The sequence below is a fragment of the Nycticebus coucang genome, chromosome 14, assembly GCF_027406575.1.
Source record: "Nycticebus coucang isolate mNycCou1 chromosome 14, mNycCou1.pri, whole genome shotgun sequence".
In the NCBI taxonomy this organism is placed as follows: domain Eukaryota; kingdom Metazoa; phylum Chordata; class Mammalia; order Primates; family Lorisidae; genus Nycticebus; species Nycticebus coucang.
Genome location: NC_069793.1, coordinates 9,587,052 through 9,609,465, shown reverse-complemented (window position 1 = coordinate 9,609,465; position 22,414 = coordinate 9,587,052). Strand labels below are relative to the sequence as shown.

Here is a 22,414-nt window from a genome sequence, read left to right as displayed (position 1 = left end):
AGGTGAGGAGGGCTGAGATGTGCACCTGTTTGGTTCCGGGGGAGCAGGCTGAGGGCAAGACAGGTAGAAGGGGAGAACACATCGTCATTTTGTGGTTCACTGGAGGTGGGGGACCCTCAGGGAAGTTGGAAATGGAAACTCTGCAAAGGGATCCTAGTTTGGGAGAATGTATAGCTGAGTTGCGCATGGAGGTCTTGCCAGAGGTTGGGGCAGCCCCCAGCCCCTAGCTGTCACGCCAATGGGCTCGCAAGGTGCAGGTCTCAGGCCTGCGAGAAGGGGAGAGGCAGGCGCCAGAGCTCCGAGCCCGCCCCTCCGGACTCCGCCTAGACCGCGGTGCAGCATACCCAGCCTGCTCGGGACTCCCGCCTCCCACCCGACGCAGCCTTATAAGGTGCTTGAAGCCCGCATCCGGGCTAGCCCCGCCCCCTTCTAGGTCTCTTTTCCTAATAAGGACATCTAGGGCATCCCGCGGCTGGGGGCGGGCAGGAGCTGGCTCCGGGGTAACTGCAAAGCCTCCCTTCCCCCTCCTCGTTGCTCTTGGAAACTCTAAGTCTTAAAAAGGTGGAGCTAGCCTCCTGTTCTTGTAGGGGTGCTTGGTGGGAGGCGCGGGTCAAGCTGAAGCCTCCACCTGCAGCGACCAGGACCTAGGCTGGTGGGCGGTGCGGCAGGATGCCCTGGACTACAACCCCCGACATGCTCTGCGAGGTACCACACTCCAGGGCGTCGCTCTGGGTTTACACTATTCTGCTTGAGATCAAGGGTCCCAGTTCTCCTTCTCGTTTTGCCCCTGACTTGTTTGCGACTCTGTCTTCTCTTCCTGCAGTGTGTGAGGATATGGTCATTGCAATAAGCCAACGAAATTCCCCACCCTAGTTTCTTTTCTTAAGGCTATGCGCCCACATAGCCTGTGTCTCAATTTTTGTGGGTATTAGAATAACCATATACCTGGCTATCGACTCGAGAACCAGACTCGCCTGGCTTAATAGCCAATCCCTCTTCTCACTGCCTGGTAGAAGGCACACAACGAAGCCTTGAATTGAATGCATAACCCCCCACCCCGGCCTTCCCCTTTATAGCCCCATGAGTTTGCCAAGCACCTTTAATCAAGAACAAAGGTCTCCCTTCAAAGATTTACTTGTAGCTTTTCCCCTGTGCCCCCCATTCTTATTTTATTGATGTTGCATATGGACTTTTCTCAGGAGACGAGAGTGGCTTGTCACATGGAAAACAATGTCTATTGGATCGAAGACGCCTTCATATTGCGATTCTTCAGGCGTTAGGACCCTATTCCAGGCCAATGAATAATAGCTTCGATTCAGAAAAGCAAAATCCTAACCCTAGTCAAAAATTTCTGACCAAGGTATCCAGCAAATATCAGAAGGGTCTTTGGAAACCTGTTTTGCTTCGGGATAAAGGGGTGCCTAGTCAAGGATCGTTCTCGGGTCATTTTACCGAGTTCCGCGGCCCATTGCTCAGCTTTAGAGCCTTTCCTGGGAAATTGACCAATGGGCTAACTCTCGGTGTAGTAGCCCCGCCCCCGGCGGCCCCGGCCTACATTTCCCTGCGTGCAATGCGGCGTCCGGAGGCAGGCTGGAGAGAAAGACTCTGTTACCCAGGGAGCCCGCGGACCGTGCAGGACCTCGAACTTCATTTCCCATCCTCCTGCGGAGGGAGCGCCGGAAGCCCGCCCCGCCCCTCATTGTGCGGCTCGTACTAAACGGAAGGGGCCGGGAGAGGCCGCGTTCAGTCGGATCCCGGCAGCAGCGGCAGCGGCTCACCTCTTCTCTGCTTCTCCTTGCCATCACCCTTTCGCTTCCGGAAACATGGTGAGCAGCAGACAGCGGCGCCTAAGGGAAGCGGCTTCTGGTCGGCCGCCTGCGCGCAGGAGGCATCGGGGGAGCTACGTCGGCAACCCCCGCCCCCGGAGCCCCGGGCGGGATAAGGGTCCCACACAGAGCGGCGGGCGGCGCCGGGATGCGCGTGCGCGCCCGTGGGCGCCGGGGACGTTTGGCTTGGACGTCGCTCGCGCGCCCCCTGGACTCCCTTCCCCTCCCCCCACCGCGCTGGTGCGCCCGCGCGGACACAGGCCGTGGGGGGGAGGGGTCCGGGGGCGCGCGCGCCCCTTGCTGAGCGGCCGGTGTCGCGCGTTGTTCCACGGGAGCGCGCGCTCGACTGAAGCACGCGGTATCCCGACCCAGCTCGGGGGCGGCAAGAGAAAAGCGCGCCAGAGGTCTCGATGCGCGCGCCCCACCCAAGGGCTGTTCCTGTCTCTGCGTAACCCTCCCTCGGCAGGCGGTCCTGTCTAGAGAGCAGGTGGCAGGGATGCCTGTACTTTAGAGGGCGGGGATTGACGCAGCTAGCGGTGATGTTGAGGCGCGGCTGTCCCCGACTAGGGGTTTGCATCTTTAATGCTTGGAGCGAACATCGTAGGGCCGTGGCCTTGCTCCGGGGCGAGCGAGCCTACAAAACTAGCGGGTTGTCGCCTGTATGTATATAGGGTAAGGGCCGGAACAGCGTTGTCCGGCGCGTGCGCACACGCTCAGGCCCGGCCGCTGAGCCAAAGCCCTGGATTTACAGGGCCTTTCCGGATGGGGCCTGAGGGTGGAGCGGAGTTTAGGGAAGTGACCCAGGCGGGTGCCGCCCGGAAACCTCCCTGTCCCCTGTGTTCGGCCCGAGGGCTGCGAGAACCGAAGGTTGTGTAATTTGCTCAGACTCCGGCTTGCAGCGGACGGGGCTGATAGGCCCGCTAGTAAAGGCGATTCTTGGGGGTTTAGGCCCTCCCTGGACGTGCTGCTGACTCCTGGGTACTAAAGTCTCTCTTGGGGAGGGGGCCGGGCCTAACCGATCTCCTTTCTCCGCCCACTCCGGAAGCGGTGGGGTCACGTGTCCGTCTTCCTCTGCAGTTCCGGGGGGTGGGGGAGCAGATTTCACTGTGGACGGTCGCTGCATCTCCTGGCTAGGGTGTCCCCACATCGCAGAGTAGTTCAGAGAGCTGTCACAGACCCTGTGAGTTTGGGCTTGTCTATTTCTATCGGCGATCTCTGGTTCTGGCCCCCCTCCGAATTCCTGGAGTATAATGAGTTGTGGGGCCGGGTTCTAATTGGGGGTTGAGTTGGAAAGACCCTGGCAGGGAAGAGAGTTGTCTGTGTTATAACAACATTGGGCAGTTCTGATGGACTTGCTGAACTATTGAGCGTTGTTCGTGTCCCACTTAGTATTCTAAGGTCCTCGATCTAATTTCCTGAGCGGGGAGTAAGGCTTGTGTGTTTGGGGGCTCCTCGTGTTCACATGTCAGCCAAAGCTCTGTTTTTCATGAGTCTTAAATTTCAAGCCTGTAAGCGGAGGAAAGAGGATGTAGAACCTAAGTGATCAGAGGTCCTGGCTGCCATTCTGGTGTTTTGTCCTGACCTTTTGATAGTGGTTTGCCTAAGAAAATTGTGACTTGCTTTGGGAAGGGGGTTAGTAAGTCGTGAACATGAGACTGGGGGCTGTGGGCTGCGCACTGTGGCTCATGCCTGTAATTCTAGCATTCTGGGAGGCAGAGGTGGGTGGATTGCCTGAACTGACGGGTTAGAGACCAGCCTGAGCCAGAGTGAGACCCTGTCTCTAAAAATAGCGTTTTTGGGGGGCATCTGTAGTCCCAGCTACTCTGGAGGCTGAGGCAAGAGAATCACTTGATCCCAAGAGTTGGAGGTTGCTGTGAGTTACGCTGCTACTGAGGGCAACAAAGTGAGACTCTGTCTCAAAAAAAAAAAAAAAAGAGAGAGAGAGAGAGACTGGGGTCTATACTTGCTGGCATCCAGACTGAAATCTCCTGAGAAGCAAAGAATCCTTTTACTTATGAGGTGTGTGTGGCTCATCCCCCAGGCCTCTGGTGTGGCTGTCTCCGATGGCGTCATTAAGGTGTTCAATGACATGAAGGTGCGCAAGTCTTCAACACCAGAGGAGGTGAAGAAGCGCAAGAAGGCAGTGCTCTTCTGCCTGAGTGAGGACAAGAAGAACATCATACTAGAGGAGGGCAAGGAGATCCTGGTAGGTGATGTGGGCCAGACTGTCGACGATCCCTACGCCACCTTTGTCAAGATGCTTCCAGACAAGGACTGCCGCTATGCCCTCTATGATGCAACCTATGAGACCAAGGAGAGCAAGAAGGAGGACCTAGTGTTTATCTTTTGGTGAGCTCTTCATTCAGGCTCTTTCCTGTCACTTGCTGGGTTTCTCAAGATAGGAACTTTTGTGGCTCTTTGTTAACTGAGAGGTGTGGGTTTGGGGTGGAGAGAGGTTGAATAAAACACTTATTGATGGTAGCCACAGGTTTCTTGAAGTTATCTATTGCTTTGTTATTGTTGTAAGTTCTCTTTTTATTTCTCTCCAGGGCTCCTGAGTGTGCACCCCTTAAGAGCAAAATGATTTATGCCAGCTCCAAGGATGCCATCAAGAAGAAGCTGACAGGTAAGGGCCAGTGTTGGTAGTGCCACCTGCCCTTCTGCTCAGACCTTGGCTGCAGGAAGTGGTAAATGGCATGGCAGAGGGAATCTTCCCTCTACTTCCCTCCCTGCTGGGAGGTAACCTTGTCCCTTCCATCTGCTCTGATTGGCTCCTTCCCAGCCACAGAAACTCTGTCCTACCCTGGTGCTTCCTGCTCACAGATGCTCCCTTTTCTTTCCTACAGGGATCAAGCATGAATTACAAGCAAACTGCTACGAGGAGGTCAAGGACCGCTGCACCCTGGCAGAGAAGCTGGGGGGCAGTGCTGTCATCTCCCTGGAGGGCAAGCCTTTGTGAGCCTCCTCCTGCCCCCTGCCTGGTGCATCTGGCAGCTCCAGACCTGCCCCGGGGGTTGCAGGCTGCCCCCTTCCTGCCAGACCGGAGGGGCTGGGGGGATCCCAGCAGGGGGAGGGCAATCCCTTTACCCCAGTTGCCAAACAGTCCCCCCACCCCTGGATTTTCCTCCTCCCTCCATCCCTGACGGTTCTGGCCTTCCCAGACCACTTTCGATCTTCTGATTCTTTGTGGGTTGAAGCAGACCAAGTCCCCCCTGGCACCCCAGTTGGGGGGAGCCTGTATTTTTTTTAACAATACCCCTACACCTCACCTGTTCCTTCCCATGCTGCCAACTTCTAACCGCAATAGTGACTCTGTGCTTGTCTGTTTAGTTCTGTGTATAAATGGAGTGTTGTGGAGATGACCCCTCCCTTTTCCCCTGGTCTCAGCCACTCACGGAAGCAGGACCAGTAAGGGACCTTCGATTAAAAAAACAAAACAAAACACAAAAATAAAAAGGCTCATTAACGGAATGTTTGTTTCAGGGTTGGGGCCCAGAAGACCTTGTGGGGGAGTATGCAAGCAGAATGAGCAGCATCTTTTTTATAGGCTCCCCCCAGTGTGGTCCCAGAGACTGGCTGAGGACACCCTCCTCCCACCGTTCTCAGGTTAGATATTCAAGGGGTGGCTGAGCCAGGGGGTATGTCTACTGCTACTTGCAGGGGTTTCTCTGGCAGAAGTGGCTTATGTGTGAGCTGGTTCCTCTCCTGGAGCCTGACTCTGATACCCAGCTCAGTACTGCCTAGGTACGGGTTGATGGTGCAGTTAACAGGTTGCCCGTTAAGCTGCCTTCTCAACCTTCAAGGTTCTGTTTGGTCTTTCCTCTGGGCAGCTGACTCTTCGTTTATGAAGGCCAGGTTCAGTGGCTGCTGTGAGTCAGAGGCCAAGTTGAGCCTTTGGCCTTCTGTTGATAGTAGCTAGAGATAGTAGCTAGAGTCCATTCAGGGTGGGGCCCGCTAGGTGGTGCCGAGGACTTCAGACCCAGGTGTCTTGAGCCCCACCTCCCTGTGTTTAACAAGAGGGTGCTGCTGGTGCCCTGAACCTTTTGCCAGCATTGCTGTGGGCTGTCTCAAACCTGTACTTTGGGCTTTTACCTGCAAAGGAGTCTGGCCCTTGAGTGAGGTGAGTTGATGATAATGCAGCATTTATTCCTCCCCTAATCCACCAAACTGAAAAGAGCCTCATGGAGTTGGAGCTGGTTCTTTTTTTTTTTTTTTTGAGACAAAGTCTCACTATGTCGCCCTTGGTAGAGTGCCATGGTGTGATAGCTCACACAACCTCAGACTCTTGGGCTCAAGTGATTCTCTTGGCTCAGCCTCCCACGTAGTTGGGATTTCAGGTGCCCACCACAACACCCGGCTATTTTTACAGAGAAGGTCTTGCTCTAGCTCAGGCTGATGTCAAGCTCCTGAGCTCAGGCAATCCACCCACCTTGGCCTCCCAGATTACTCCTGGCTGGGATTACAGGTATTTATTTTAGAGACAATGCATAGCTATTTTGTTTTTTTTTTTTTTTGAGACAAAGTCTCATTTTTGTAGCCCTCTGTAGAGTGCTTGGCATCATAGCTTACAGCAACTTCAGACTCTTGGACTAAAGCAGTTCTCTTGCCTCAGCCTCCCACAGGCATCTGCCACAATGCCTGGCTTTTTTTTTTTTTTTTGTCCAGCAGGCCCTGGCCAGGTTCAAACCCACCTGCCCCAATGCATGTGGCTGGTGCCCCCACCCTGGACAACACCCAGCTATTGTTTTTAGAGATGGTGTGGGGGAGGTGTCTCTATCTTAGTCTGGTCTTGAACTCATGAGCTTAGGCCATCCACCCATCTCGGCATGAGCCGGCCAGGGTTATTAAATATGCAGTTTGTTAGGTTTTAAGGGGGTGGGGCAAACCTTGTGAACTATTTGAGGGTTCCAAAAATTGCACCTTCCCCTGGTAAGTCTGCTGCCACTGGAGAAAGGGCTGAGTGTACTACAAGGGGTCCCCTGCTTTGTATCCCCAGGACCTGGTCTTCACAATTCCCTGGCAGAGTGTGTTCTGTGGGCCCCTTAGCTGTGAGAAAAGGAAGAGCAGACCCCCTTTCTGTAAAACCAGGCTCTTTATTTGTGAAGAACAGGCTGGCTGAGCAAATGAGCTACTTCTTCAAGGCCAGAGGGGATTTTAGAGGCTGTTTTGAGCCTCCTGGGGTTCCACTGACCTGTGGCCAAGTGTGGTACCCATGCTGCCCTGTCTCTTCCTCTTGCAGAGCCTAGCAACTTTGTGAGGGGTGAGGCTCATGCTTACCCTGGAAGGACACAGGTGGGGTGAGGGCAAGGCTAGTGGCTGCTGTGGTAGGGAAGGAGGCATCTTGCTGGGGAGGGAGGCCTGGGAGAGCCCTTGTCACTGAAGGTCCCAGAGCAGGTTTGGGCTGCTCTAAGGCTCCCCCTTTAGGGCAACAAGGGTGTTCCGGAGAAGCAAGGTGCTGGTCTGTAGAGGAAAGAGGGCCTTGAAATCCCTGCATCCTGATACTGGGTGCTGTCTTTTCCACCTTAGATAGCTCAGCCCTCTCCCTCCCCATTCCCCTACCCTGAAATAACAGTTGTCATTTATTGGTGCTTCCCACCAATGAAGAGATGGGAGGAGTCCTGGCCCAAGATGGTAAAATACCCTGAGCCTCGGTTGGGGGCTGCTTTTCTGGGTCTGGAGAAGGGAGGTGAAGAGGGTTTACCTTGGCATGTTTGAGCTCCAGCTCTGCCAACTCAATGAGGTTCTTGCGGAAAGAGGAAACGCGGCGGGACTTGAAATCCATGAGTTCTGGAGAGGAGAGGGAAGAGGAATGTTGACCTAGGCAGGGTAGGCAGCCCAGTGGCTGAGGACCATGGGCTCACCCTGCTTGGCAGAGTCAGAGAGACGTTCAAAGCGTTGGCAGCACAGCTGCTGGTAGCTCTCGGCAGGCCGCACCTCCCGGTTCCTGGTGCGCGCCTTGTCCAGGGCCTTGTTGGCATTCTCGTAGTCAGCCAGTGCCCGCAGCCGCCGATACAGCAGGTCCTAGGGCCAGTGGGTTAAGGGTCACTGTTGCTTGTCACAGTGGCTTCCAGCCTTGGGCTCTGCTCTGGGGCTGCCTCTCACCTTGGCTGCCTGTGAGTCTCGCATGTAGTATCTCAGCATGTCTGACAGCTTCAGGTCCTCGTCAGAGGCCACCCGGCCCTCCAGCTTCTGTGTTGGAAGGTAGGGAGTGGGAAGGGAATTTGCCAGAGCAGCGGCTAAGGGGTGGGAAGCTCCTCTTTATCTAAATATCCAGCAAATAATCACTTGGTACCCACTCTAGGTCAGGCCGTGAGGTTGGGGCTTCATGTAGGAAGTGGCATCTGACCTGGATTTTGGAGGTTGAGTAGGAGTTAGAGAATAAGCCAAAGGCTTTGCAGGTGCACAAGCCTAGTGTGTTCAGGGAACCTTTAGCTCAGTGGGAGCAAAGCAGGGAAGGGAATCAGTGGCTGATTACAAGAACCCTGAAGTGGAAGCTAAGCCCTTTGGGCTTCATGTCTTGGATAGCTTCTGGGAGTGGCAGGCCCCCTAAAGGACATCAAGAGACCTGTCTAGCAGACATACGACAATGTGCCTGGCACATTGTAGAAGAGTTCAGGAAGTGTGCAGCTGAGTAGCACCTTGGCCGCTTGGTGCAGCCTGCCACAGGCACATGGCACATCCTTTCATTTCCTCCCCTCTCCCCTATCACATGCACACTGGATCCTAGTCTCCACTCCACCTATTATAAAACTAGTCTGCAGTATGCCCCTGGGCCCAAATTGTCACTGAATGTTCCAAAACGATCCTGGTGCTTGCCACTTTCCTAGGACTCATTTCCCTCCAAAGGCCCACCAGGAAAGCCTCTGAGTGCAAAAGGCAGTACTTACCCTCAGTCGTTCAAAGAGCTCCGCCAGTTTGAGGAAGCTCCTGGGAGGCAGTGGGAGAGGAGTTAGGGCTGGAGGCTGAGAAACAGCTTGAAGCCTCTCTGCCCTCAGCCCCTCCTTGGGGAATCTCCCACTCCCCTGTCTCTCCCCAGCCTAAGGAAGAGCTTCTACACCTCCCACCCGGTCCAGAGTAGACTTCTACAGAGTGATCCCTTATGGGCAGACACAGTATTACAGGCATAGAGAGAGGATGGGAGGGTGATGGCAACAGGGAGTCCTCACGTCTTTAGTTGGTTGACTTCCTGTGTTCCCAGACTGCTCAGTGCAGCTGAGATAGGGATAAAATCGTCTGCCAGGCCTGTTGGGGAACAACCCCCCATCAGAGCCCCTAGGTTTGCAATGTCAAGCCCCACCCCTGGTGTTTGTGGTCATAGACAGACACCAGGGTGTTCTCTGCTCTCTTTCCCCAGGGAGTAGAGCCACTGGGGAGAGGGGCAGGGGGATCCAGGGCCCCTCAGGCCTGCGTACACTTGTGGGAGCGCATGACACGATCAGCCCGCAGGCAGGCATCTCGGATCCGGGTATGGTACTCCAGCAGGAAGGTCCTCTCATGTTCAAAGAAGTCATCCACTTCCTAAGGGAGTCAGACGGGACCCCACTTACACTGGGTCACCAGGGCACAATCTCCATCTAACTCAGGCCAGGCCCCATTAGTGGCTTCCCTCCCACAGCCATTCTGGGCTTCAATCCTTGCTGTGGATGCAACGCCCAGGGGGCCCAGGGGTCACCTTGAGTCCTGACATGCCAGTGATGAGGGCTTCATCTGCAGATTTCACAATATTCCTCAGAAAGCCCCCGAGGAGCTCCTTCCTGTTCTTTCCTCGGACACTCAGCTGAGGCACATGAAGGGAGGGTGTGATGCCGGGATGGTTTGCACCTCCCAACCCGAGTTACGTGCCACTCACTGAGCTGATGGAAACAAAGGCTTAGCCTACTTGTAGCCCCTTCCCCAGCCTTGCTGCTGCCCCCACCATCATCCCAGACCCTTGCCCCAAGGATGACCCCAGAACTCTGGCCCAGCTCACATCCTGTCCATATTCCAAAAAGACAAAGAAGTTGTGGTCTCGACGCAGGGTAGGGTGGGCTGCCAGACGCTGCAGAAAGACTTCATGCATCGCCACCGTCTTCTTAAAGATAGCCAGGTACTCCCTGCAGGGCCAGCAGGCAGCTCATGGGCCTCCTCAATCGTCCTGCCGACGCCCTTCCCACTCAGCAAGAAAGGAGGTGGCACTCACGCTTCTAGTTCCTGCTTCATTTTGGCAAACTCCTCACGAGTGATGGAGCTGTCCCCCTCGCCCAACTTCTGCAGCTTTTCCCGGGAAGCCTCAAAGTCTGGCCTTGGAGGGGCTGGGGGGATCTGCTCAAAGGAAGGATAGAACTGGTAGGCCTCTTACTGCAAGGCAGCTTCATCCAAGTGCCAGCACCTGCCCTGCCCTCCCCACCCCTCCCCTCCTCACAATGAGGCCTGCGTATTCCTCGTTTTCCACATAGGCGTCGTGTAGCCAGATGAATTCCTCATGCTGCCGCACAACTGAGAACTCGGTCTGGGCAAAGTGCGGGAGGCAGCTCTGGAAGCAGGAGGCCTGTGTGAAGTCCCCCTCCTGCCCCAAGCCTGTCCCCATCAAGCTTCGTGGGCACCCATTTTTGGGCCTCCTCATCCCAGATGAGGCCCAAGCTGGGGCTCACGTGTCCATGATCTCACTCAGGATGGTGGAAAGGAACAGTTAGGTCTTAGGACCTCAAGCAAAGGCAACCAGAGACTAGGCAAGATGCTTGCCCTCTAGGAGGGGCTGAAGGCAAGAGCCAGGTGAAGGAACAGGACCTAAGGGCTGTGTTGTCACAAGCCTACCACCCATAGGGGCAGCCCCCTGCAAGAAGCCATCTGGACTGCCTCTCCTTTCCCTGTGCTGCCTTACCTTGGTTTGAACAGTGAATTTCACCTTGTCCCGCTCACTCACTGCATCAGAGATCTCCACCTGTAAGGAGCTGTCTCCCTGCAGATCCACTGACATGGAAGAAGGCTGCAGGAGAGGGGAGGTCTCTGACCTGACTGAGCTCTGCCCCTTGGCCCATCCGGGTCCACCAGTAGAGACCTCCTCAGCAGCAAGGCCAATGCAGTGCCCCGGGTTCCCAGTCAGGAATCCTGATAAGCCACTTCTCTGAGCTTTGCAACTACCAAAACATTCTTCGCCCTCCCATCCTTGGAGGCAGGCAAAATGCCCCATTTTATAAATGTTGAAGTTGAGACCACCAGAGAAGTAAAGTAACTTGTCTAAGGGCCACATTGCTGCAAAGCAACAGGGCCAGATTTGAACCCAGTTTCTTGATTTTCAGCCCCATGCCTTTATTTTCTCAGCTACCTGCCCACCCTTTCCCGAGCTGGTTGCAGCAGGGACACCTTCACCAGGGCTGAGTTGGATGAGAAGTCCCCACCTCTTTTGAGGGGCTGCAAAATCATCCCATTCACCACTTTTGGTGCCAAGAGGCAACAGCCTACAGGCAAAGCATGTGCATTTCTCCAAGTGAAAAGATCCACGAGGCATCTATCTAGTTCATTCTTGCATTGAGCTATTCAGCATACATTTATTAAACACCTACTTTGTCGGGCAGTGCCTGTGGCTCAGTGAGTAGGGTGCCGGCCCCATATACGGAGGGTGGCAGGTTTGAACCCAGCCCCAGCCAAACCGCAACAAAATATAGCCGGGCGTTGTGGCGGGTGCCTGTAGTCCCAGCTACTTGGGAGGCTGAGGCAAGAGAATCACCTAAGCCCAAGAGCTGGAGGTTGCTGTGAGATGACGCCATGGCACTCTACTGAGGGTGACATAATGGAACTCTGTCTCTTAAAAAAAAAAAATACCTGCTGTGTCCACACCATTGTGCCAAGTAATACTGAGGAGAAGGGAAGAGGCTTAGGAACCACCATACCTTCAAGAATTCTTTCTCCACTGGTTTTGGCATACTTTGGAGATGGGCCCTTGAGATGGGGCTCAGCAATACAAGGATCTAGAAACAGGCAAGGCTGGGCCTAACGATGATGCATCTGCCACTGGTTTAGTGACTTCTTCCCCCCAGACTGAGATGCCTGTGCCTGTCCTCTCCTCCTGACTCTCTCCCAGGAAGGAACATCCCCTGAGGTTGCTTACAGGGGTATCTCTACATTGATTCCTCTTTTTTGCTTTGTAAATTGAGGTATAAGTTACACACAGTAAAGAGCATAAATCTTAACTGTAAAGCATAATTAATTTGTATACCTGTATACACCTGTGTAACCACCACCCAATCATGATAGACACATGCCGGTATTTCTTTTTTCTTTCTTTATCATTATTATTATTATTTTTTTTTTTTTGAGACAGTCTCAAGCTTTTTGCCCTCAGTAGAATGCCATGGCATCAAAGCTTACAGCAACCTCCATCTCTTGGGCTCAAGCAATCCTCTTGCCTCAGTTTTTCTAATTTTAGTAGAGATGGGGGTCTTGCTTTTGCTCAGGCCGGTCTCAAACTCATGAGCTCAAGCAATCCACCCGCCTCAGCCTCCAAGAGTGCTAGGATTACAGGCGTGAGCCACTGCGCCCAGCTACATACCAGTATTTCTTTTTTTTTTTTTTTTTTGCAGTTTCTGGCCTGGGCTGGGTTTGAACCCGCCACCTCCAGCATATGGGACTGGCGCCCTACCCCTCTGAGCCACAGGCGCCGCCCTACATACCAGTATTTCTAATACTCCAGAAGGCTCCCTCTTGCCCTACCCCAATTACTCCCCAACCCCAGAGATAACCACTATTCAGACTTCTATCAGTAGATTAGTTTGGCCTATTCTTAAACTTATCATAAATATAATTACTCTTCTGTGCCTGTTTTGTAATGAGATCTGTCTATGTTGTTGAGTGGTACAGCAGTTGTTTTCATTGCTGTGTTATATTCCATTATATGCTTAAATCATAATTCATGTATCCATTCTATTGTTGATGTTCACTTGGATTATTTCAAATTTTTTGTTATTACAAATAAAGTTGCCATGAACATTCTAATAAATGTGTTTTGAGGACTTTTGACCTAAGTTCTCATTTCTGTTGGGTATGAAAATTAGTTGGTCACAGGGCAGGCATACTGTATGTTTAAATACTTTAGTAAATACTGCCAGTTTTCCAAGGTAACGAACCAATTTGCACTCTCACCAGCACTCTGTATGGAAGTTCAAGTTGTGCCACATCCTTGCTAATACTTAAGAATTGTTAGGGTTTTTTAAATCTCTCCCCCCCCCTTTTTTTTTAGAGAGACAAAGTCTTGCTATATTGCCCAGGCTGCCCTGAAGTCCTGGGCTCAAATGATCTTCCCACCTCAGCCAATGACTCAGAATTATTAGACTTTCTATTTTTGTTTTTTATTTTTATATTATGGTAATAGTGCAGTGGGCATTTAACTTGTATTATTTAATGAGGAATGATGTTGAGCAGCATTTTATGTATTTATCAGACATCTAATGTCATCTTTTAAAACACTCTGGCAAGTGTTTTTACGGAAAAATTTGGTAGGGTTTACTTTTCACCCATCTGTTCTGGCATGCTTCTAATGATATCAGAAGCACCTGGATCAATCATAGCCAGTGTGCCTATCCTCATATTTTCTGCCCTCTGTGCCCAATTTGATATTATTGTCACTGAAGTGATGGACACCAGTTTTGGCCAATGTGACATAGTACTCTAGATTTCCTCAAAGTTGGGCAGTTATTGGTGAGGATGACCAGTTTCACTTTGCCCTGTCTGATCGTCTTTCCACTTTCCATAACAAGGTGGAGCCTAGAGTCCATCAACTTCCACAGCCTTTCCATCTTCTTTACAGCTGCCACCTTCTTGCCTTAGATGTGGGACAGTCCCCAACCATAAGCAGCCAATATGGGCAGGGAGCAAGAAAGGAAGGAGTTCCCACGATGCCTGATGTCCTCCTTTGTAAAGCACCTATTCAAGCTTTTTGCTCCTCTCGCCCCCCCCCCACCCTTTTAAAAATCAGATTTTTTTTTTTTTTTGAGACAGAGTCTCACTATGTCACCCTCGGTACATCACAGCTCACGGCAACCTCAAACTCTTGGGCTTAGGCGATTCTCTTGCTCAGCCTCCCAAGTAGCTGGGTTACGGGCGCCCATCACAGAGTCCAGCTATTTTTTTGTTCCAGTTGTCATTGTTGTTTAGCTGGTCCGGGCTGGATGTGAACCTGCCAACCTGGGTGTATGTGGCTGATGCCCTACCCACTGAGCTACAGGCATTGCCCAGATGGTCTTTTTCTTACTGATGTATAAGAACTATCTGTTCATAGAGACACAGAGATGAGCCCTTTGCTGGCTACATATTTTATAAATATCCTACTTCATAGTCTGTCTTTTTACTCTCTTTTTTCTTTTTTTGATATAGTCTCACTCTATCACGTGGGCTAGCTAGTGGTGTATAGCTCACTACAAGCAACCTCAAATTCCTGGGCTCAAGTAATCCTCCTGCCTCAGCCTCCCAAGTAGGTGGGACTACAGCCCCACACCACCATGCCCTGCTAATTTTTCTATTTATAGTAGAGATGGGGTCTCGCTCTTGCTGAGGCTGGTCTCAAACTCCTGGAGCTCAAAGGATTGTCCTGCCTTGACTTCTCAGCATGCTAGGATTACAGGCATGAACCACCATGCCCAGCAGCCAGCCTTTTTACTCTATTAATGGTTCAAAATGTTACAAGCTCAATATAGCAGTCTTTTCTTTCATTTAGACTTTTTTGTGTCCTGTTGAAGAACTCTTTGCCCATGAAGATATTCTATTTATTTTTCTAGAAGCTTTATAGTTTTAGCTTTTATATTTGAGTCTATGTTCCATTTCCAATTCATTTTGAATATAGTGTGAGATATGGCTTGTAATTCATTTTGCCAGATAGTCAGCTATTTAAGCACTAGTTGTTATAAAAACTCTCTTTTTTTTTGGGGACAGTCTCAAGCTGTCCCTCTGGGTAGAGTGCTGTGGCATCATAGCTCACAGCAACCTCCTACCTGGGCTCAAGTAATATTCCTGCCTCAGTTTTTCTATTTTTATTTTATTTATTAATTTATTTACTTATTTATTTATTTATTTTGAGACAGAGTCTCAAGCTGTCACTCTGGGTAGAATGCCATGGTGTCATAGCTCACAGCGACCCCCAACTTGGGCTCAAGCAATCCTCTTGCCTCAGTTTTTCTATTTTTAGTAGAGACAGTTTTTCTATTTTTAGCTCACTCTAGCTCAGGCTGGTCTTGAATTTGTGAGCACAAGCAATTCACCCACCTTGGCCTCTCAAAGTGCTAGGATTATAGGCATGAGCCACTGAGCCCAGCCAAGACTCTCTTTTCACTATTGAACTGCTTTGGAGCATAGTTTGATAGAAAATCAATTGACTTTGTAAGTGTAATCAATTCTGGTCTCTCCATTCTGTTCCATTGATTTGTATGTCTGTCACAGTGATTCTCAACCAGTGTACCACAGCACACTGGTGTGTCATGACAGGATTTTAGATATGCCTCAAAAGTTGAAAGATCATTAATAAAATTATTTTTGAAAGAAATTTTAAAGTTTTTTCCATTCCTTTTTTTGATCTACATAATTTAAATGCACTGAGGAAGTTTAACTATAGGTTCAAGTATGCCATGAGACAAAAAAGGTTGAAAAACATTGGTCTATTGTATGACAATTACTCAAGGTCCGGATTGCTGCAATTTGATAGGGAGCCTTGAAATCAGATGATGTAAGGCCTCCAAATTTGTTCTTGTTTTGTTTTGTTTATTTATTTATTTATTTATTTTGTAGAGATAGAGTCTCACTTTATTGCCCTTGGTAGAGTGTTGTGGCATCACAGCTCACAGCAACCTCCACCTCCTGGGCTTAGGTGATTCTCTTGCCTCAGCCTCCCCACTAGCTGGGACCACAGGCGCCCACCACAACACCCGACTATTTTTTGTTGCAGTTTGGTTGGGGCCAGGTTTGAACCCACCACCCTCGGTATATGGGGTTGGCACCCTACTCAGTGAGCCACAGGCACCGCCCTTGTTTTGCTTTTTAGAGACAGAGTTTCACTTTATCGCCCTTGGTAGAGTGCTGTGGCATCACAGCTCACAGCAACCTCAAACTCTTGGGCTCAAGAGATCCTCTTGCCTCAGCCTCCCAAGTAGCTGGGAAACAGGCGCCCAGCACAATGCCTGGCTATGTTGATTTTTCCTTTCTTCCTTCCTTCTTTCCCTTCCTCCCTCCCTCCTTCCATCTCCGGAGGACTACAACAAACACCACTGCAACCTCAACTTTTGGGGTCAAGAGATTCTGTTGCCTCAGCCTCCAAAGTAGCTGAGACTATGAGCACCTGCCACAATACCTGGCTAGTTTTCCTATATATATATATATATATTTTTTTTTTAGTAGACCTGAGGTCTTGCTCTTGCTCAGGCTGGTTTCAAGCTCCTACGCTCAAGTGATCTTCCTACTTCAGGCTCCCAGATTGGTAAGATTACAGCGTGAATCACCACGCCTGGCTTGGTCCTTTGCATTTCTACATATATTCAGCTTGTTAATTTTTACCCAAAAACTTATTGGGATTTTGATTCAGATTACATAGGATCCACAGATCAATTTGGGAAGAACAGACATCTTTACAATATTGAATTTTCCAATTCACAAACATGAAAGAGCTTTCTTTTTTTCTTTGTAGAGACAGAGTCTCACTTTATGCTCCTCGGTAGAGTGCCATGGCATCACACAGCTCACAGCAACCTCCAACTCCTGGGCCTAAGCGATTCTCTTGCCTCAGCATCCCGAGTAGCTGGGACTACAGGCGCCCGCCACAACGCCCAGCTATTTTTTGGTTGCAGTTCAGCCGGGGCCGGGCTTGAACCCGCCACCATCAGCATATGGGGCCGGCGCCCTACCGACTGAGCCACAGGCGCTGCCCATGAAAGAGCTTTCTAATTATTTAGATCTTTAATTTTCTTAGTAATGTAAAGGTCTTACACATCTTTTCTGAAATTTATTCCCTAGGCATTTGATTTTTTTTTTTTTGCTCTTTTACTGTATTCTATTTTAGAGACAGAGTCTCATTCTGTTGTCCAGGCTAGACTGACATGGCATCAGCCTAGCTAACAGCAACCTCAAACTCCTGCTCTCAAGCAATCCTACTATCTCAGCCTCCCAAGTAGCTGGGACTCAGTCACTGGCCATAACACCCTGCTAATTTTTCTTTTCTTTTGCAGTTTTTGGCCGGGGCTGGGTTTGAACCCACCACCTCCAGCAATTGGGACCGGCACCCTATTCCTTTGAGCCGTAAGAGCTGCCCTAATTTTTCTATTTTTAGTAGAGATGGGGGTCTCACTCTTGCTCAGGCTGGTTTCAAATTCCTGAGCTCAAAGGATCAAAAGATCAGAGTGCTAGGATAATAGGCATGACCCACCTTGCCTGGCCTCTTTCACCCATTTTTGAATCATTAAAAAATTTTTTTTCTAAAAAAGAATATATATATATTTTCTAATGTCCATCATAATTTCTTCTTTGTCCTATGATGTGAGTTATCTAGAAGCTTGTAACTTAGTTTCCAAATATGTTGAAATCTAGTTATCTTTTTGTTTTGATTCCTAGTTAATTCTGGGTGAGAGCATATACTCCATATACTCTGGATGATTTCAATCTTTTAAAATTTGTTGATAGTGGCTTGGTGCTTGTAGTACAGTGGTTATGGCGCCAGCCACATACACCCAGGCTGGCTGGTTCAAACTGGCCCTGGCCAGCTAAACAACAATGACAACTGCAAAAAAAAAAAAAAAGAAAAATAGCCAGTCGTTGTGGGGGGCACCTGTAGTCCCAGCTACTTGGGAGGCTGAGGCAAGAGAATCGCCTAAGCCCAGGAGTTCGAGGTTGCTGTGAGCTGTGTGACGCCATGGCACTCTACCGAGGGCAAAAAAGTGAGACTCTGTCTCTACAAAAATTAAAAAAAATAAAAAAAAAAAAAATAAAATTTGTTGATTGAGGCTGGGCCGAGATGGCTCACGCCTGTAATTCTAGCACTCTGGGAGGCTGAGGCTGGTGGATTGCCTGAGCTCACAGGTTCAAGACCAGTGTGAGCAAGAGTGAGACCCTGTCTCTAAAAATAGCCAGACATTGTGGTGGTGCCTGTAGTCCCAGCTACTCGAGCCCAAGAGTCTGAGGTTGCTGTGAGCTATGACGCCACAGCACTCTACTGAGAGTGACAAAGTGAGAGTCTGTGTCAAAAATTTTTTTTTGTTGATCAGGCCCACTCATGGACATCAAAAAAAAAATGTATTGATACTTGCAGTATAGCCCAACATAAGACACATTTTGGTAAATGTTTCATGGGCACTTGAAAAAAAATCTGTTTTCTAGGCTGGCGCCTGTGGCTCAAAGGAGTAGGGCATCAGCCCCATATGACGGAGGTGGCAGTTTCAAACCCAGCCCTGGCCAAAAACTGCAAAAAAAAAAAAAATGTTTTCTATAACTGCTGGTTATAAAGCTCTACATAAGTCAATTAGATCAAGTTGATTAATCATGTTATTTAAATCTTCTAAATCCTCACTGGTTTACAGTAATTGAGACAGTTGTGCTATTAGAGTTAAAATCTCTAACTGTATTTGTGAGCATGTCTATTTTTCCTTTTAGTTTTGTCATTTTTTATTTTGCATATTTTGAAGCTATTTTATTAAGTACATATATATTTAGGACTGTTTTATCTTTCTATGGAATCAGTTCTTTTATCATTATAAAATGTTCCTCTTTATTTCTAGCAATACTTGTTGACTTACAGTCTACTTTGTCTGAAATTAATGTAGCTGCACCAGTTTTCCTTTGGTTAGTGTATTCATGATATATTTTCTTCTACCCTTTTATTTCAACCTATGTCCTTATATTTAAGGAAGGCTTTTCACAGACTATAGTTATTTTTTTTTTCAAAATTCAATAAGGCAGTCCCTGAGTTATAAACATCCAACTGACACAGACTCACACTTAATAACAGAGGCTAGTACAGGTAACAGGTATAAGTACCTGTTCCAACTTACATTGAGTAGAAATTAAACTTAAGTACAAACCTGAGGAACCTATTTCCTTTATAACCAAGGTATTGCCTGTATGACACTTTTTTTAATTTGAGTATTTAGTCCATTCATAATTACTGATAGAGCAGACTACAAACTTGCCATCTTGTTTTTTGTTTTCTTCTTGCTCCTTTATTCTTTCTTTTTTGCCTTCTGCTGGATTCATCAAATAGTATTTTATTTCTTCTTCTCCTCTATTATATTCTTACCTTAAATTCTTTTAATATCCCTATATTTACAGAAGGATCTTAATAGAAGGCAATACTTAACCTTCAAGATAAGTAACAATAGTGAACTTTCAGAGACTATGGCTCCTACAAAGGGTGCAGGTGCAGTTCCATAGCTCAGCACATCTTCAAGACATATGGCATCCCATATGGTAACAGTAATAAAAACATTAACAATAACATAATAGGTAACACTTATATTTGCTCTTGCAATATGCTAGGCACTACTCTAACCATTATACACAAGATGGCCATAAAATTTCTGTGCAATAAACAGGTGTTTGTTTTAAGTTGCACACGAACTTTATGGCCACCCTATATATATGCTCTAAGCATTTTATATATATTAACTAAGTTACCCATGAATATTAACATAGATAAAAACTGAAGCAGACACTTTGTGTTCCATGTTTTCTGTCTCTCGCCCCCTCTTGCCCCTCCAAGTTCAACTTGAACCCCACTCCTTACTTATTGGCTTGTCCCTCATTCCCAAGGCAGTCTCTCCAAATTGCCCCTCACACAAACATTCACAGTCTAGCTCATTGGTGCAGTCCCCTAGTCCCCAGACTCCTTCCTGCTGTCTTAGTCCTCTGCTCTGACCTACACTGGTTGGTATCTGCTTGAAGGAGATGGGACCTCAACAATGGACCAGATTCTCCATCCTCATCCTCAGCCGCAGCCCATATGCCTCCAACCCCCCCCCCAAAGTGTGCACCTCTGTATACCCTAACCCTCGTAGGCACAATGTAGATGCCCCATAGCTCTTTGAAGAATGGAGTTGAAAGGAAAGAATGAACAATGAATGGTCTTATGATTATATGAACACATGCACAAATGAAGCCATTAATGCTGAACAGGACTCCCCAACCTTGGGAAAGAAAAGGACGTCAGTCCCTTCTCAATCTTTAATATCCTGCCCTTTTCCTTTTTCCCTATAGAGCCAGCGCGAATGAGTCCTGGGGAGAGAAGGAGTGACAGTGACGGGTCCCTTTCTATCTGTCAGGGCGAGGGTAAAACCCTGTCTTCCTTGGCATCCTCACTAGTCCTCATGCAAGTACCACAGAGGCGCCCCACCCTCCAGCTCAGATCCCTCCCCCCCCAATTGGATATTAGGTAGTGAGGAAGAAGTTGGGAAGAGGTTTTCATCCTTTCCTTACCTCGCTCTCCTTTCCAGCCTTCTGATGCTCCTCCATCACCCACCTCGACTGCAGCACACAAGGATTCTGCGGCTGCCCCTGGCCAGGCGCTCTGACAGCTTGGTCCTAGGTAATTCGCCCTGGAGCGAGCGAGCATCCTATCAGCTGACAGGCACTGTGCCCCTCCCAGTCAGGGAGTCACCTGGAGTCCGGGGTGGCGCCCCGTAGCTGCGCCTTTTGATTGGGTGCCACATCTACTGTGCGCCATGCCATTGGCTGTAATATCTGTCATTCCTGGGCCAAGGCCCCAGCTTTTAAGGGGCAGCGCGGAACGGAGAGTGGGCCAGGAACAGACCAGAGCTTTGTAGCTGGGGCCGGGGCTCTAGGGTCGCAGGAGTAGCGCATGATATGTCCCTCCAGCCCGAGCCCGCCGACCGACACGCTCGCACACATTCCGGGCCCCCCTTCCCAACGGCCACGTGCGGCCTGCGCGTGCGCACTAGCCCAGTCTGGCGCCCACCAGGCGGTGGGTGGGGTTGTGGGGAAAAGGTTAAGGGTGGGAGGGGGAGGAAAAGGGGAGGAAGAGGGGCGGAAGAGTGGGAGGGTGGGGAAGAGGAGGGTGGGACGGTGGGAAGGGGGAATGGAGAGCGAGGGAGGGGATGGTAGACCAGGGTCGAGGACAATGGTCCCCGACTATTGAGAAAGGGGTTCCGTTAAGGTTTCCGCGCTTGGGTGTGAAGGGGCGGCGGGGTAAGCGGCTTAAGGGGGCGAAGGGGCGCAATAAGGCGGTCAGCTATGGTGTCCCAAGCCAGGCCAGGGGCAACAGGAGGTTACCACTGGGGCGGAGGTGCAAGGGGGCACAGATGCTGCAAGAGAAAATGTGGGTACCTTGGAAGGGGCTCATCGTGATCGGGAAGAGAGTGGAGCTTCTGGGTAGAAAGACGCCAAAACCTAAGGTGTGGGACCCGAAGCTCCCCTCTGAGTACTGGAGACTGGGAGATGTGGAAAAAACAGTCCTGAAAGAGAAGTCAGGCCCAAACCAGGAAAGACTGGGTGTGAAGTTACTGCACGACGTATCCAGTGTATTACAAGTTTCAGCAGATTTGGGGAAAGACAGCACAAGGGGAAGTTGGGAAAAGCAAGCGGTCAAGCGCAAAATAGAGGTTGAAACCAGGAGTTCAGAGATAACAGCAGGGTCGAGAAGAGGGTCTTGGACTGAAGAGAGGTTGAGGTCTACTGGGGAGAAGGCAAGCATCAAGGAAGGGGACTTAAGATCCAGAGGACATAAACTGGGGCCTAATGAGAAAGATCTGAGGTCAAGTGGAGGGAATCTGGTATCCAGGGGAGAGAGGCGGAGGTCTAGTGGAGAGAGTCGGAGGTCCAGTGGAGAGAAGCTGAGGTCCAGTGGAGAGAAGTTGAGGTCCAGTGGAGAGAAGCTGAGGTCCAGTGGAGAGAAGCTGAGACCAAGTAGAGAGAAGCTGAGATCCAGTGGAGAGAAGTTGAGTACCAGTAGAGAGAAGCTTATAAGATCCAGTGGAGAAAATCTGAGATTGAGTACAGAGAAGCTGGGTACCAGTGGAGAGAAGCTGAGATCAAGTAGAGAGAAGCTGAGATCAAGTGGAGAGAGCCTGAGATCAAGTAAAGAGAAGCTGAGATCAAGTGGGGAGAAGCTGAGATCAAGTGGAGAGAGCCTGAGATCAAATAGAGAGAAGCTGAGATCAAGTGGAGAGAGCCTGAGATCAAGTGGAGAGAAGTTGAAATCAAGTGGAGAGAGCCTGAGATCAAGTAGAGAGAAGATAAGATCAAGTAGAGAGGAGTTGACACTGAGTGAAGAAAAGCTGAGGTCCAATGGAGAAGATTTGAGATCCATTGGTGATAAGCTGGGATCTGGTGAGGAGGATCTGGGGACCAGCAGGGAGAAGTTGGAGCATCCAAGAATGGGGAGCATAAAGGAAGAGAAAATTGAAAAAGTGGAAAAAGTCACTGGTGATGAAAGAGTGATAGAATATACTGATGATGAGATGGAAATTCCTTTTGAAAAGGTTACAGGGAGTGATAAACTAGAAGAGACTGAGGAAGGGGTGGAAGTTGAGGGAGACATCTTGCATGAAGTCAACAACATTATCAATGAATCTGTTGACATTATCGATGAATCTGTTTCTATGGAAGAGAAAGACGTTATAGGTGAGGGT

At 49.7% G+C, this 22,414-nt stretch overlaps 2 protein-coding genes and 1 pseudogene across 11 annotated transcripts; 1 reads left to right on the top strand and 2 right to left on the bottom strand.

The window, feature by feature from the left end:
- The first annotated feature begins 1,593 nt into the window (after positions 1-1,593).
- On the top strand, positions 1,594-5,282 carry CFL1 (cofilin 1). Of its 2 annotated transcripts, none has more exons than XM_053561739.1 (4): positions 1,594-1,826; positions 3,868-4,175; positions 4,376-4,452; positions 4,673-5,282. In XM_053561739.1, exons 1-4 carry the CDS (start codon positions 1,824-1,826, stop codon positions 4,783-4,785), a joined length of 501 nt encoding a protein of 166 aa, XP_053417714.1. In that variant the 5' UTR covers positions 1,594-1,823; the 3' UTR covers positions 4,786-5,282. The 2 variants fall into 2 exon arrangements, with proteins under 2 accessions (XP_053417714.1, XP_053417715.1); XM_053561740.1 differs by lacking the exon at positions 1,594-1,826 and adding an exon at positions 2,920-3,006.
- A 1,224-nt stretch (positions 5,283-6,506) lies between these two features.
- On the bottom strand, positions 6,507-20,613 carry SNX32 (sorting nexin 32). 9 transcript variants are annotated; one of them, XM_053561732.1, is made up of 13 exons: positions 20,244-20,609; positions 10,687-10,791; positions 10,228-10,338; positions 10,006-10,127; positions 9,796-9,919; positions 9,499-9,603; positions 9,239-9,344; positions 8,993-9,068; positions 8,714-8,753; positions 7,929-8,015; positions 7,688-7,847; positions 7,528-7,613; positions 6,507-7,286 (listed from the first exon to the last, which is right to left on the bottom strand). In XM_053561732.1, exons 1-13 carry the CDS (start codon positions 20,277-20,279, stop codon positions 7,233-7,235), a joined length of 1,212 nt encoding a protein of 403 aa, XP_053417707.1. In that variant the 5' UTR covers positions 20,280-20,609; the 3' UTR covers positions 6,507-7,232. The 9 variants fall into 9 exon arrangements, with proteins under 9 accessions (XP_053417707.1, XP_053417706.1, XP_053417702.1 ...); XM_053561731.1 differs by having other exon boundaries at positions 6,507-7,613; positions 20,244-20,611; XM_053561727.1 differs by lacking the exon at positions 20,244-20,609 and having other exon boundaries at positions 10,687-12,982.
- On the bottom strand, positions 13,206-20,136 carry LOC128565223 (60S ribosomal protein L30-like; annotated as a pseudogene).
- Positions 20,614-22,414: the final 1,801 nt, after the last annotated feature.

Coding starts and splice junctions, on each gene's coding strand:
- CFL1 (XM_053561739.1), top strand. Junction 4,176..4,375: donor GACCTAGTGTTTATCTTTTG/GTGAGCTCTTCA, acceptor ATTTCTCTCCAG/GGCTCCTGAGTGTGCACCCC. Junction 4,453..4,672: donor CATCAAGAAGAAGCTGACAG/GTAAGGGCCAGT, acceptor TCTTTCCTACAG/GGATCAAGCATGAATTACAA.
- SNX32 (XM_053561726.1), bottom strand. CDS start 11,055: ATGTGGCCCTTAGACAAGTTACTTTACTTCTCTGGTGGTCTCAACTTC. Junction 10,339..10,686: donor AATTCACTGTTCAAACCAAG/GTAAGGCAGCAC, acceptor TCCTGCTTCCAG/AGCTGCCTCCCGCACTTTGC. Junction 9,069..9,238: donor TGTCATGCGCTCCCACAAGT/GTACGCAGGCCT, acceptor GTTCCCCAACAG/GCCTGGCAGACGATTTTATC.